Source organism: Ceratotherium simum, chromosome 17 (assembly GCF_057802395.1).
Source record: "Ceratotherium simum simum isolate JZ-2026a chromosome 17, ASM5780239v1, whole genome shotgun sequence".
Classification (NCBI taxonomy): Eukaryota; Metazoa; Chordata; class Mammalia; order Perissodactyla; family Rhinocerotidae; genus Ceratotherium; species Ceratotherium simum.
In genome coordinates this window covers 2,802,942-2,818,305 of record NC_141916.1, presented here as the reverse complement: position 1 = coordinate 2,818,305, position 15,364 = coordinate 2,802,942, and the positions used below count along the sequence as shown (strand labels likewise).

Below are 15,364 nucleotides of genomic sequence, written 5' to 3'. Positions count from 1 at the left end.
CTCATCACGACAATCCCCGCCATCCATTCGGTGTCAGACCTCAGATCTGAACACCACTCACCTCAGTTTACAGAAACCTCAGCAAGGGACAATCTTTCCTGACCCCACCTCGTGAGGTACCTACACACAACGGGCAAAGGGCCGACACCGATTTACCGGCCACAGGAGCCCGTCTGGCCACGCTCTGTCCTGCTCTGCCCCGCTTTTCCTGGTTCACCAGGAGGCCCCTCAGACAGAGCTCCTCACCAAGGTCAGCCAGGTCACAAACCACTCAGGAGTTCAGCTGACTCGATTCCTTACTTACATCACGGCTGCCTGCGATGCTCACACCTTTGACTTGATTTCACCGGGTGAATACATGAGTTTTGCCCCCAATCATATCTGGGACAGCTTCAAGCTTGTCTTTTACTCTGCCTGTCCTGCCTCTGAGCCACGCTCAAGCAGGGAAGGCGAGGGCACCCAGAGCAGCTGTGGTGGAAAGGGTCACACCACCTCCTGAGACAACACAGGAGCACAGGCATCTCACCGGGACACAGAGAGCCAGCGCCTCACGGTGCCATTACTGTCCCCCAGAGGCTGACAACACGTAATTGTGGGCCACGGTTTTAAGGATGGAGCTAAAGAAAAGATTCATTCTCTACCCCAATTATCCCTCTCTTTACAATGATGGGGGAGGAGGACGTTTACTAATGTCTAATCTAAACTGTTTTAGTTCAGCATAGTCACCACACAGAAAACCACCAAGAGGTGCTTTGAAAGATGCTAATTATACAATAATCAACAAAGCTCCACACTTTATCCTTGACCATAAGAAGACAGCACTAAACTAGCACTTCCAACTCGAGGACTACACTTTCCCTCAAACCTGTCCTTAGGATCCCTGGAATTTCTCCCACGACAGGGTACCCAACACTGCAACTCAAACCTGTCAGCACAGACCATGGCGTCCTCGTGCTTACAGACTCGAATAGTGCATGCTGACAGTGGGGTCACCGCCAGATAACCAACCTTGAAAATTCATCAGTCTTCAGCTGAGAGTGGAGGTTTGGACGTTATAAAGTAATCAAATCTATAATGCTACAACTCTACAAACTGACTTTACAACACAACCAAATACTTGATTTAAAAAATTTTTAACTTTAAAGACTTCACAATAATAAATATTCATCTCTAAGGAGCTGGTTGGTATAAAAAAAGCCTACTGATAAACTATATCCTAATACAGACAACTTTAAGTTCCTACTGCTTTTAGTGCTATTCTTTTACCATAAATCTTTAAACTGCAGCCTCTCTCACTAAATGAAACCCATTGTGAAACTGCACTGATACGGGCTCATGAGCTTCTGCGGACTCACCTGATTGGGTACGTTTTCCTTCACATGGGTCCAAGCCCCAGCTTTGTATAAATACTGGGCTGGGCTCAGAAACTTTGCTCTATATTCAGAATTCACCTTCCTAACAGAAATGAAATGAGAGTAAATATTTCATCATGTTGATCATCTAAATACCATGACATTTTTCTTATAAAATACTTACCCAAGCCTTTGATGTCTCCAAGGAGTAAGCTTTTTTTTAGGCTGGTTTGAGTCTTTTGATCCCATCTCTGCTTCTAATTTTAAAGGATCATCTGTTTTATTACACTAAAATGAAAATAATTTAAACTTTTTATGCTTAAAATGTGTTATACATTAAAGTGAAACATAAATGTAATAAAGTATACTTGGATAGCATATTACAATTCTGTTTTTAGAAGCTTTAACTACTAAAAGATAACACAGAAACCACAAGAAATCAACAATCAAGTTTTGAAACTAGTATATCTGGTTAGTTTTTTCAAGTCTATAGCTAAAGATATAATTTCATTTTCTAACAAGAAAAATTTTAGATCCTCGGCTAGGAAAAAAATTTTTTAATTAACAAATAAACACCTAAATAAATAAACTTGATGTTACTACCAATTGAATAATGGTCTTATATTTGCCCTTGATATTCTAAATTTACATTTAATTGTTTTACAGTAATTAAATGTAAGGTCCCAATGAGTAAGTTACCACATTGCTTTACTGAATAACTCTAACAGTTGTTTTATATATACACACACACACATATATATAAAATATATATAAAATATATAATATATATATTTATGTATATAAATCATTTTACTTTTCATCATATAATTTCTATTTTTAGGATCCATAAAGTGTCAGGTATGACATTCCAGGAGATTTAAAAATAGGACTTATACCCCATTTATGCATAATTTACAATAATTTTAATTATTGTAAAATTAAATAGCAACTTAAACAGCTGCAACTTAAACAGCTATAATTTCACACAGAAGCAGGTGTTTGTATATCCTGAGGTAAATCATGTGAATTACACCAGCTATAATTTGGCATGCTAGAGCTTTGGTTTAAAATACGTGTGTGTGCGTGTTCTGTGTTTGATTTCCATTATTTGACTTAAAGTATGTGTTTCTATCACTGCTGTTAGCCCCGGGGCTCACATTACCATAAGGCCATTCACTTGATACTAGGCACAGCAGACTTACCTGCTGTGGCACTAAGCATCCATTGTACTGTGTTACATTTAGTTACCTACATCTCCATCTCCCCACTCGCCCAAGAGCTGCTTCGGGCTTCGTGAGGTCCCTATTGTACTCTCAGCACCTACCCAGTGCCCGGCTCCTACTAGGAGCTCAACGAACTTCTGACATTTCATGAACAAATTAATGAATTAATGAACTAGCCAAAAACAAAATTCTCAGGTGGTAGAAAGTGAAAGAAAATGTGTAGAGCCTAAAATCACGAAGATTTTGTTTTGTTTAAAGAGTTGACGAATACCTTCTTTTCAGGAGATATTGTTTCAAAATTTCCATTCTCTTTCAAATCACTTCTTAATATCGGTTCTTTCACTGGAGATAAACCCTTGAAATTTCTTTTGTATTCAGTTTCATGGATGATTGAGTTACTTTTGAATTGTGGAACAAATTTGCTTTTATTGTGGAAAACCTTAAAACAAAAATTACTTTAGTTTAGTTTTTTGGTTGGTTAAATATACAAAACTTAGTTCTTCAATTGCTTAAAAAATTTCACATATAAACGTGAATCACAGGATATGAACAAAGGCAAAATTATATGACTGTAATTTCATTTCACACGGCTAATTAACATCCAAAGAGCAACAAAAGCAAAAATAGACAAATGGGATTGCATCAAACTAAAGACCTTCTCTACAGCAAAGAAAATCAACAGAGTGAAGAGATCACCTATGGAACGGGAGAAAATATCTGCAAACCATAATCTCATATGGGGTTAATATTCAAAATATATAAGGAACTCAACTCAACAGCAAGAAAATGACCTGATTAAAAAACAGGCAAAGATAGGCCGGCCCCATGGCTTAGCGTTAAGTGCTCGCGCTCCACTACTGGCGACCCAGGTTTGGATCCTGGGCGTGCACCGACACACCGCTTCTCCGGCCATGCTGAGGCCGGGTCCTACATACGGCAACTAGAAGGATGCGCAACTATGACATACATCTATCTACTGGGGCTTTGGGGGAAAAAAAGGAGGAGGATTGGCAATAGATGTTAGCACAGAGCCAGTTTTCTTCAGGAAACAGAGGAGGATTAACATCGATGTTAGCTCAGGGCTGATCTTCCTCACAAAAAAAAAAAAAGTTAAAAAAATAATAAATAAAAAATAAAAAACAGGCAAAGAGGCATAAAAACAGACACAACAATCAATGAAACAGAATAGAAAGTCCAGAAATATACCCATATATATATGATTTATTAATTTACAACAAAGGAGCCAAGAATATACTGTGGGGAAAGGACAGTCTCTTCAATAAATGGTTCTGGCAAAGCTGGACAGCCACATACAAAAGAATGAAACTGGACCCCTATTTTAGACCATACACAAAATTAACTCAACCTGGACCAAAGACTTGAATGTAAGACCTAAAATCATAAAACTCCTAGAAGAAAACACAGGCAGTGAGCTCCTTGACATCAGTCTTGGCGACGATTTTTTGGATCTGACACCAAATGCAAAGGCAACAAAAGCAAAAATAAACAAGCAGGACTACATCAAACTAAAAAGCTTCTGTATAGCAGACGAAAAGGCAACCTATAGAATGGGAGAAAATATTTGCAAATCATATATCTGATAAGGGGTTAATATCCAAAATAATAAAGAACTCATAGAACTCAATAGTAGAAACAAACAATCCAATTAAAAAAGGAACAGAGGATCTGAATAGGCATTTTTCCAAAGACATACAAATGGCCACCAGGTACATGAACAGGCGCTCAACATCACTAATCATCAGGGAAATGCAAATCAAAACCATAATGAGATATCATCTGACACACACCTGTTAGAATGGCTATTATCAAAAAGACAAGAAATAACAAGTGTTGGCAAGGATGTGGAGAAAAGGGAACCCTTGTGCACTGTTGGAGGGAATGTAAACTGGTGCAGCCACTATGCAAAAGAGCATGGAGGTTCCTCAAAATATTAAAAAATCATAGAACTCCATATGATCTAGCAATCCCACTTCTGGGTATATTTCCAAAGGAAATAAAATCAGTATTCTCAAAGAGCTATCTATACTGCCACGTTCATAGTCGCATTATTTACAATACCCAAGACATGGAAACAACCTAAGTGTCCATCGATGGATGAATGCATAAAGGAAATGTGATATATAATGGAATATTATTCACTCTTAAAAAATCAGGAAATCCTGTCATTTGCAACAAGATGGATGAACCCGGAGAACATACACTAAGTGAAATAAGCCAGGGACAGAAAGACCAATATCGCATAATCTCACTTATATGTGGAATCTAAAAATGTCGAACGCCTAGGAGCACAGAGTAGTATGGTGGTTGCCAGGGGCTGGGGGGTAGAAATGGGGGGATGTTGGTCAAAGGGTACAAACTTTCAAGTATGCAGGATAAATAAGCTCTAGCGATCTGAAGTACCGCGTGGTGACTACAGTTAATAATACCGTATTCGGTAGATCTTAAGTGTTTTCACCACAAAAAGAAAAAATGGCAACTGTGTGTGACAGATGTGTCCATTAGCTTGACTGTGGCGATCACTTCACAATGTACGTATATATCGAAACATCACATTGTACGCTATATAATTTTTACTGGTCAATTATACCTCATTAAAGCTGAAGAAAAAAATTCAAAGGCCAACTTCCTATACTCATTACTACGTTTTGAATAATAGTTATCGTAATCAAAATCATGCTTAAGCCAAAAGAAATAATGAACCATATCTTTTCTCCCCAAAGTTCCCTCGCTCCCTCTGTTGGTTTGGCAATGGGTGTAAAGAGGCACACTTCAATAACATGAACATACACAAGGCAACTCTGCCGTCAGCTCTACAGGGTTTTTTCCTCCTTGATGTGAATTTTTTTCTTCCTGCAACAATAGAAAATTCTTAACATTCTGAATATCTGATATGTTCATTTGTTCAGTTTCTTTCCCTTGCTTATTTTTAGCTTAAGGCAAGGGAAAAATTCAGGTAATTATTATGTTTCTATTTTTAAATGTTCTCTTTTATTCTTAATGTTTCATAACACGGTTTCCATTTATGGTATCTTACCACTGATTATAAGGAAAACAAATGGAAAAGATACAGAGTCCAAATAAGATATATTATTGCTTTATAACCCTGTATAGCACATCTTCATAAAGATCAACTCCAAACAGTATCTTTTCAAGTACAGTATAACCTCAAGGACTTTTCTGCCAAAAACTGTTCTGACTCCTTTACATATTAATATAAGACGTCCTTTCAGAAAACAGGTGTCTGATAAAATAGAACTGAACAGCTCCTGTAGAGGGTGTCCCATCGACAAGCATGGAAAGTCTGTCACAGAGCTCTTCAATCCATAGACCCTGAAACTGATATGCTTGGAACTTACAAAGAGCATTTGCTTCCAAAAAAAATTCTGTGCAACTCTCACTAATGAAAGCAACCAAACTACTAGTGAAGGTACTGCTAGTGATTTATTTTATATTCTACGTTTGATCCTATAAAAAACATTTCTACACAATGCTTTCTACACAACACTTTTACTGAAATACGTAAAAGTTGTCGATAGGGCTTTGATCTGAATCAGCTCTAGCTTAAAGGTAAAAGACTCTACGAAAACTGAATAATTACAATTTTCAGGTTGTAAGTAATTCTGTAGGTATACCTGCTCTCCAAGAACACTTGTGAGCCAGCAAAAGAAGTAGGGATCCTATTTACTACGTTCATAAAGGGTACATATCACTTTATGTCATTTTATACATTCCTAAAATGCTATATAAATTTCATAGTTTTTAAAAAAAAAAAAAAAAGTAACAAGTCATTCAGTCCAAAGCTGCCAAAATTTATAAGATCACTGGTATTATTATTTCAGTGTAAGACAACTGATGTTATTGCCCTGCTGAATCTAACTATGCTCTCAGTCCCTAGGGGAAGATCAAGTATATAAGTGAATGTTGAGATTCAGGGGAAAATGAATGTGCGAGTGTGAGAAGCTGTGTGTTTACAAAGAAAAACACGAAGACCAGGAAACAGAAGAGACTGAGCTGTGCTGGGCCTGGGGATTGTCTAGATGGAAGTATTTCCTGCCTGGGCCCAGGAGTAAGATGAAGAACAGAGACGAGTTACAAGCCTAAGCAGTGCTGGCAGCTGACAGGAGGATGACGACAGAGCGTTCAGTAGTAATGGGGGGCCAAGACTGAGATTGTGCAAGGGGACAAGGAAATCTCACACCACGTCTAGGTACCATCACAGCTTCTGAATTTTATAAATACAGTTAAACTGACAATTCCTAATACTATTCATTTGATACAAGGACAAAATTACGTATCTTGTGTTACTTTCAACATATCTTGCATTTATTAAATATCCAAAGCAGTCATGCCTTTCTTGGAAGACAGAAAACATGCAATATACTAGTCAAGTAAAGACAACATTTTAGAATAAAACCAATTTAATAATTTTCTTAATAAATAAAAAAATCTCGCAGCATTCAAAAACTCACCAGCCCCCAGTTTTCATTACCCTGTCTCATATTTAGCATATGTGACGGATCTGGCAATACTGCCCATCGGTAGCCTAGGACAGCATAGTATTATGACTATAAATCATAAGGACAGGATGACTTGAGCAAAACGCTCATTTTCACTCTTCTAGAACCCACCTCCAGGCCCACTTAAGTCCCTAATTTCTTCCAGCTCTGAATTCTACGTGAACCTGTACCACCAGACCAGACGATGATGCTCAAAACGCATTCCCTCCACCACACTACCTGACTGGCTGCAAAGGCTGCAGCGGTCTCTTCAGGGGTCTTCCACACAAACTGCCTTTGATACTCAGAATTTCTCAGCACACCGTGGGAGGGAGCAACAGACAATCCAGCCTTCTTCCGCAGGAGTCTATCCAACTGTTAGGGAAAAAATCCCACACAACGTCATTAAAATTTCTACTCAAACATAAAAAAGATATCACATGAAATTGACCCTCTTACCAAATTTTTAAGTGGACAGTACGGTATTATTAACTATACGCACACTGTTGTACAGCAAACATTTTTTAATTGGTAAATAATCTCCCTTTCAAATTGTCAAACTATTTAAAATTCCTTTCTTAATACTGTCACGGAATCCTTGTGCATCCCAGAAAAAGACAACATCTCTCAGTCCCTTCCTAGCAATGACTCATAATAAATCTGTTACTAAAAACAGCAGCACCATGCCTCATTCACACGGTGCTCTAGGCACCCCTTCCCCGCCCACCAGACCAACACATCACCTTCCTGGATCCCCTGTGCCCCCTGGTTTTCGCAACAAGCCATGGATTGCTCTCCAACACCTCTAAATGCTTCTGCGTGGTTCCCGTCAACAGTGGACAGGAAAGGGGAAGGAGCAAACAGAGTGGAGAAAACGTGGAGGCAGTGAGGTGTCTGCACAGGGCCCTGAGGCTTGCTTAAGTGCTCGCAGGGACCTTCCGCAGGCCAGCTGGGACATAAGAGAGCAGATTGCAAGATCTCTGAGATCCAGCCAGAACTCCCCTCCTTTTTGCATTTTGTCCATGGAGATCCTGTTTGTTGTCTTGCTGGTACACAATAAGAAACTGAAAAGGGCCTGGGAGAAGTCAGCTCACCGCCCCTGCCAGAGGCAATGGCCTACTCCCCTTCTGTGTCTCCACTTGATCTCTCCCTTAGGACTCGGGTGCTGATACATGATGAATAAAATCCAGAGGTAGGCTGTCCACCCAATGAAGGGGTATCTTAGTACAACCAGTACAAACGGCGACTACTGAGAACAGAACTAATTCACAGCAACTCAAGTCAACAGCCTCTTATCAACTATTCTATAGACGCCAGACAAGAAAACAATGATGGAGAAATTCTAAGTACAAAATGTAATATTACTGAAATGATAATGAAATCTACAAAGAAGTCTATGCTTCTGAAAAGAAATACGGTGACTACACCTACCCCATTATCTATGTTTTCTGAGAGAAGCTTGGTAGAACGTTCCGGGTCCACACTTTCATTAACTGGTGTGTGGTTTGCTACGACATGCTCCTTATTTTCCATGGTGTCAGAAGCCCCTTCCGCTCCGGAGTCCGCAGAGTGAGACCTCTTGGGCACCCTGGCGGCGTCCGGCGCAAGCACCCCGTCGTGGGTAACGTCTTCTCTTTGCTCTGCCTCCGGTGCCTCCGGTGCCTGTGGTGCCTCCAGGGCTTCGGGCTCTGGCAACACAGCCACATCCTTCTCCGAGACGGCTCCATTCCACGCAAGAGACTTTGAAATCTGAGGATCATAGTAAGGGACTCTTCTTTTTGAAATAAAACTTGGCTCTTTTGTGATTCCTACAAAATACAGTACACAAAAGTAGCAGCTACCAAAGCACAAAGCTACAAATAACTAAAGTTACAAACACAAACGTTTAATAACATCTATGAGAAGATAAACAAAATGTAAAATTCAGTTGGGATACACACACAATATTCTTTGAGTTACAGGATAAAAAAATAAGTACAGTTTTTCAACATAAAATCTTTAATTTTGTTTTTAAAAAATATTAAAAGCTTGACCATAAAACTAAAAAATTAAAAATTGGGGTCACAATGCTCAAGTTATTCCAACGCAATCACTAGAATCGCAGTGTGATGGGCCTGGCAAGCCAGCCAGCACACGCTGGTTTCTAGTTACTTTCCTGTGCTACTTAACCCAACAATGGGCCCCAGCACGGTCAAAATGTAGAACTTTTCACAAAGCTTCTCTTATGCAGAGCAGACCAAGATGAGAAGGGATGAGAGGTCATTATGCTGGATCTCGGTTCTACACTTGCCTTGATTTCCTGAGAATTAAAGAGAATGAACCCTTTTAACAAGAGCTAAGATACTACTTCTCTGTATTTCTGCCTGGCAAGGAAACGTCCAAAAAATGAAGCTTCTACCCAGGTAAGAGGAGCTCTGCGGAACCAAAGCCACCGAGAGACTACCCTTGCCTGGGCTGTTCTTTAACTGGAAAGCAGACCTTGCAGGGCAGGGAAGAGAGACTAAGACTAGGAGGGAAGGGAGGAAGGGGAAGGTGGACAGAAATCTGGCATGAGGCCAAACCCCGAGCTCTTCAGCCTCTCCCCTGGATGTTTCGGCCATCAAACCTGGGGTCCCTAGCCTTATGAGGCTTCCCTAGATGAGTGGTCTTCACGCTGGGTGCATAAACGTCTGGAGGCACATAAAGACACCCCAGGAGGGTAAAGAGAAATGGGCAGCTTAAGGGAATCACTCCAGGTCCTCACTGCCCTATGCACTCTGTCCTGACATTCACCTGCCTTAGGGAATCACTCCAGGTCCTCACTGCCCTGTGCGCTCTGTCCTGACACTCACCTGCCTTAGGGAATCACTCCAGGTCCTCACTGCCCTGTGCGCTCTGTCCTGACACTCACCTGCCTTAGGGAATCACTCCAGGTCCTCACTGCCCTATGCGCTCTGTCCTGACACTCACCTGCCTTAGGGCTGCATCTGTAGTTTCAGCCCCACCACCCCTTTCATAACCACTCTGTTCCCACTTCACGAATGAAGGACACACCTCTCAACCACCCACAAAGCATAAAAACATCCCAGAGGTGGGGAGGACCAACAAAGGGACAATTCAAGAGAGTCTAACTCCTGAGGGACATTTGACAGCAAAGAAAAGCAGGCTGAGACAACAAAGAACAAGGGGCAGCGTCTTCTCTCATCTAGCTCCACACCTTCCCATCCACCTGCGAGAACTAAAGTCCATGTGCAAGAGGTCGTCATGTGAAATGCATACATGTGAATTAACACATTTATTTGAATTGAAAAATAAACCTAGACTTTCTTCTCACAGAAAATAACTCTAATTTGCCTGATTAGTGTGCCAAGAAGACTGACTACCAATTATATATATAATGAACATTTACTATAAATTGAATGAGCCATATTGGCAGCTCCAAAGTTTTAACAAAATATATGCAAAATATATATAGAATATTCAATATATCAGAAGTCACATCCTTCAAAACCATTCATTACACCTATGACTAAAAAATTAAATATCCACTTAAAAATGTGAAGGGATACAAAGACATTCTAAATTCTTTTAGGGGGTATGAAAGCAAAAACATTTGAAGACCACCGCCCTAGACTTCTCTCTGCTTGAACACAGAGCTGGGTTCTAGTAGAAGAGCAAACTGAAAGGGGAGATTCTCAGGTGGTCTGCCCTTGTCCCCCAGCACCAGCAAACATATACCATGTTAACAGAACTGCAGCCTGGCCCAGGGAACACGCTGTGGTTCCTTGCCAGCCTCCCTTCCTGAACACCCTGGAGTTCTCGCTCTGCCCCCCTTACCTAATATTCCTAATTAACACGCCTCCCCAGACCGGTCCTCCCTTCACGGTGCACCAGACTCCAAAGTGGCTCTGCTCCCACTGTCTCATTTCATCCCCCCTACCCTCAATTTAGCTGCTCCAAGCTAAAATGCTATGGGGGCAACTCACTGGTTAACCAATTCCCCAGCATCATAATATCCCTCTAGGCCTTCAGTGGGATATTCCCCATTAAGAGAGATTTATTTTGGATTCTTAATCTAATGGAACCTCAAAGTTGCAGAATTTTTGGTCATTTGGAGTGGACTCCAGCCCCTGCCAAAGATGTAGGAACACCCCATCTTCAAAGTCAGGCTCCAGGCAAAGGATCCCAATGCTTCAGAGGAACCCTCAACGAGCCACCCAGTCTCCCCTTTGTTCTCCAGACCTAATCCTGGAAACACTCGCCTCATTTTACTAATCTTCCAGGCTTGGTAAAATAATGCTTATTTCCTATAAATCTCTTCTTTTCCTGACTCAAACATCCAACATTTGAGGGACTTGCAAACCACACATCAGGCACTCGCACACATCCCATGTGGGACCAAGCACGCCTCTGTGTATTCACACCTGGCCCTTAACAGCAACATCTCATGTAACCCTCCCAGCAACCCTGTGCAATGGCCTTCACGAGTCCCACCTGGGGAAAGAGGCCCAATTTGCCCAAGGTGACATTGCTAATGTGGAGTCAAACTCAGGCTTACTCATTCACTCAAAAATTAGTTTTACTAAGTACCAGAGTGTGTCAAGGCCCTGGGTCAGGTACTGTCCTGTGTCAGGACAAAGCCCTGCTCTCAGAGATCTCCTCTTCCAGTGAGAAAGCACGAAACCAGCAGGTGGAACAAAATCAGTCCGTCTCTGTCCCCTCTACCCTGCTCTGGGAACCCTGGGCCGGGGCTCCGACTCCCTTGGGACACAGGGAGAAAGCAAGTGTGAGAACAAGAACGTGGCCTCTGAACTCAGGGGCTCTGATCAACACAGACTTGATCTCAAATCACGGTTCTGTCACTTACTAGCTGTGACCCTCAGGCAAACTACTGAACCTCTAAGCTTCCAGTCCTGGACGCCTCGGGAGTACACGCCCCAGGCGTGTCCACTCTCAGCTCTCATGTCTCAGCTCAAATATCACCTCCTCAGAAAGGCCTTTGCTGACCCAGAAACCAAAGTGCATTCCGTCCAACCCCCGCCTCCCCACGCTGGCCTACTGTTTTATACAAGAACCTGAAATCCCCCAGCTTATGTCCTGAGTTACTTGTCGACTGTTCTTGCCCACGGTTAACGGTCTTCATCTTGTTCAAGGCTACCTCCCCAGAAGCTGGGAGCAGTCCTGGCCTACAGAAAACCCTCAGTAAATACCTGTTAAATGAATAACTCAAGCAAGCCAACTGAAAACACTTCACAATTCTTTAGTAAATTGTTTTGCAAACTTACCCCAGGGTTTATTCCAGTTATGACGACTATTTGTTTGTTCCACTTACCTAACTGATCTGATCTAAGTCCAGCCCATGGGTGCCTCCGTCCCACGGAGGGATTATAGGACTCCGACAAGTAGGACTTTTTCCACAGGAAGTTTCTCTGGTATTCACTCAGCCCCTGCAATGCAAAGTACAATTCGAGGACAACGCAATTAACAAGCGTTGTTTTAACGGAGACATCAGTAAAAATTTCCGAACCTACAAAAGGAGCTGAAAGGCTCAAGACTGATAATGAAACGCAGAAGGAAGAGCTCCTTACTGATAGCCAGTTTTATCCGGCCCTGTGCTGAGCCGCTCACGGGGGCCTGTCCTCTAAGCCCCTCCCCGCTGGAGGCAGATGCCACCGGGCACCGCGGGCTCAGAGCCGCTGCCCTGGCGCGGGCCGTCGGACTGCACAGCCTGAGCGCTCGGCGGACAGCGGGTGACAACCAAACCCTCAGCACTGCAACCACCCGAAGTTCTCACCGAGGACACAGCACTGTGTGCTACGCCTAGGACCTTTCGAAACCCTGTCGCGTCAACTAAAGACAAGCCCCCAGGATAAAGAGTACGACGGCCGGGGCTCGGGGAAGCGGCGCTTGACCCGAGGCCGCCAGCCACCTGGGGCGTCGAACACCCTGACAGGTGCACCACGTGAGAACGAGCACCTCTCCCGCCCGTCTTCCCTCCCCAGGCCCCATTTCTCCGGCCTTCAAGTCATGCCCCCTTCAGAGCTTTCAACGGGAGGGGGGCGGGAAGGGCCGCCTCCTCCGGCCCCCGCGCCCCCGGACGAGCCCCGTCCGCACCCCGCCCCTCGCGCGCGGCCCGGGGGAGGGTGGGGCCGGGGCCGGCGGAGCACCCGGCGGCGAGGCCCCGCCCGCCGCCCTCGGCCCGGCCTCACCTTGAAGCGCACCGGCATGTCGCCGGAGCCCCGCACCGGACGGTTAACGGGCCCGCAGCCCGAGGGCGGGGCGACAACACCGGTTCCCTAGCAAGCGCCCCGGCCGGCGTCCCAGACTACGCGTCGGCGCACTCCGCGCTTCCTCCCGGGGCCCTGCCGCTCTGCCTTTCCCCGCCCACTCTGAGCCTACCAACCAATAGAGACTCGGAGGACGCCTGACCGTCATCGAGACTCGGCCAATCAGCGCCCGAAACGGGGACGCCCGCCTCCCGCGCAAACCCCGAGGACGAATAGCGACGGCGGCGGAAGGCCGGCCAATGAGGCTCCGGGACGCGGGGTAGGCGGGGCCCGCGGGAGCTTCGTCCTGGAGGCCAGGTGTGCGGGCTCCCTTGTCGCGGGCCAGGTGTCGCGGCACAGGTGTGCGGGCTCCCGCGCGGCGACGGTCTACGTGCTGCGGGGCTCCTCGGGGGTCGCCTCCTGGCTGGCCCAGGGTCTGGACGTCATCAAGTATGAGGGTGCGTTCTTAATTCCAAAACGCGTGAGGAACCGAATGTGTCTCTTCCTGAACTGAAAATGAATGCTCAGGTCTGTTCTCCTGAATATCAGTTCCTACCACCGACAGCCGTATATGCTACTTATTGTCGCATCAAAAGGGATAGCCTAGGCAGGCCAAAAAAGTGTTTTATTGAATCTTGAAAGACAAACTGCTGACTTCCAGCGATGCCAGTGCCTCCCACAATCCCCTCCACCTGCCAAAGAAAGATGGACATCTAACTCTTAGATTAGAAGATATTAGTGAAGCTGTGAGTCTCAACTTCCAAAGCTTCAGTCTCTCTCCTCTCACCCTCTTTTTTTTTTTTTTTTAAAGATTTTATTTATTTATTTTCCCCCCAAAGCCCCAGTAGATAGTTGTATGTCATAGGTGCACATCCTTCTAGTTGCTGTATGTGGGACGCGGCCTCAGCATGGCCGGAGAAGCGGTGCGCCGGTGCACGCCGGGGATCCGAACCCGGCCCGCCAGCAGCAGAGCGCGCGCACTTAACCGCTAAGCCACGGGGCCGGCCCCTCTCACCCTCTTTTTAAAATGAAATTCCATCTGGTTTTGATAGACTGGCCATCATCATGAATAAATATTTCTTGAGATTCTACCGTTGACAGAACACTGTGCTGACTCTGAGGATGGGAAAGAAATAAATTGTCCAGACAGCTCTCTAATATACTTGGGGAGAATGAACATGTATTTATTCAATGCTGGTAAAATGCATCATGTGCTAAATTTCCAAATGAGAGGGATAAATGATGAGGGCTGTGGGAGCTGCAGGAGGGAGTCATCCCTAAGGGCAGGAGGATTAGAGAAAGCCTCAGGAAGAGAGATTCAGACTCAGCCTTGAAGATTAGAAGGACTGAAATAAGTAAAGGGGAAAATGGGATGATCAAAAGGCGGATGTCTGGATGGAATGCTGCCAGGCTTCTTCCAGGAACAATGAAAACAGTGCCTTTTACTTTTGTCATTTGTTGGCTGAAGAAAAGTATCCCCTCTTTTATACTTTCAAATATTAATACCAAGCCTTGATGCTCACCTTTAAGCATTTTCTGCAAAGGCTTGGCTTCCTGAATCCTAACTGATGTCTCTGTTGTTCATCGTCACTAAGATACTGAAAAATTCATTTGAAGGAGCCACCTGATATCTGAAACAGAGAATAAAAAATTAGTCCCTATGCAGCCACGCAGCCAGAGGTCCTTGATAAATGTTAATTGGTGATGACAGCATCTCTGTCGTGTAAATTAAGAATGGCACCAACAAGATACAGTGGAACATAAAACAAAAGTCCTCTGCAGGAAGGCGGCCCAGATCTTGCCGAGCAGGGAAGACACAGCCCCGGTTGTACACACAGGTGTGTTGCCACGTAGTGCTAAGGAGGAATCGGTAGAAGGTAGCCTGTGTGCTAAACAAGGGCAATGGTAACAGCAGTAGAGCTCTGCTGAGCAGGGAATAGATGACAAGGAAACCAAACAGCACATGGTAAAACCTGAGTTTGCTGAGATGTGTTATAAGGACTCAAGGAAGAAGAATATTTTACTTT

General features: G+C 44.1%; 1 protein-coding gene across 2 annotated transcripts in view; it reads right to left on the bottom strand.

Moving 5' to 3' along the window:
- The window catches only part of SAXO6 (stabilizer of axonemal microtubules 6), a 29,661-nt gene extending 16,234 nt beyond the window's left edge, over positions 1-13,427 (bottom strand). For both annotated transcript variants that reach the window (XM_004429385.3, XM_087442049.1), the window contains exons 1-7: positions 13,281-13,427; positions 12,404-12,518; positions 8,524-8,900; positions 7,333-7,467; positions 2,847-3,014; positions 1,537-1,640; positions 1,356-1,455 (exon numbers count right to left, since the gene is read on the bottom strand). In XM_004429385.3, the coding sequence (XP_004429442.2) occupies positions 1,356-1,455; positions 1,537-1,640; positions 2,847-3,014; positions 7,333-7,467; positions 8,524-8,900; positions 12,404-12,518; positions 13,281-13,298 (1,017 nt within the window). In that variant the 5' untranslated portion in view covers positions 13,299-13,427. The remainder of the gene's footprint in view (positions 1-1,355; positions 1,456-1,536; positions 1,641-2,846; positions 3,015-7,332; positions 7,468-8,523; positions 8,901-12,403; positions 12,519-13,280) is intronic.
- Positions 13,428-15,364: the final 1,937 nt, after the last annotated feature.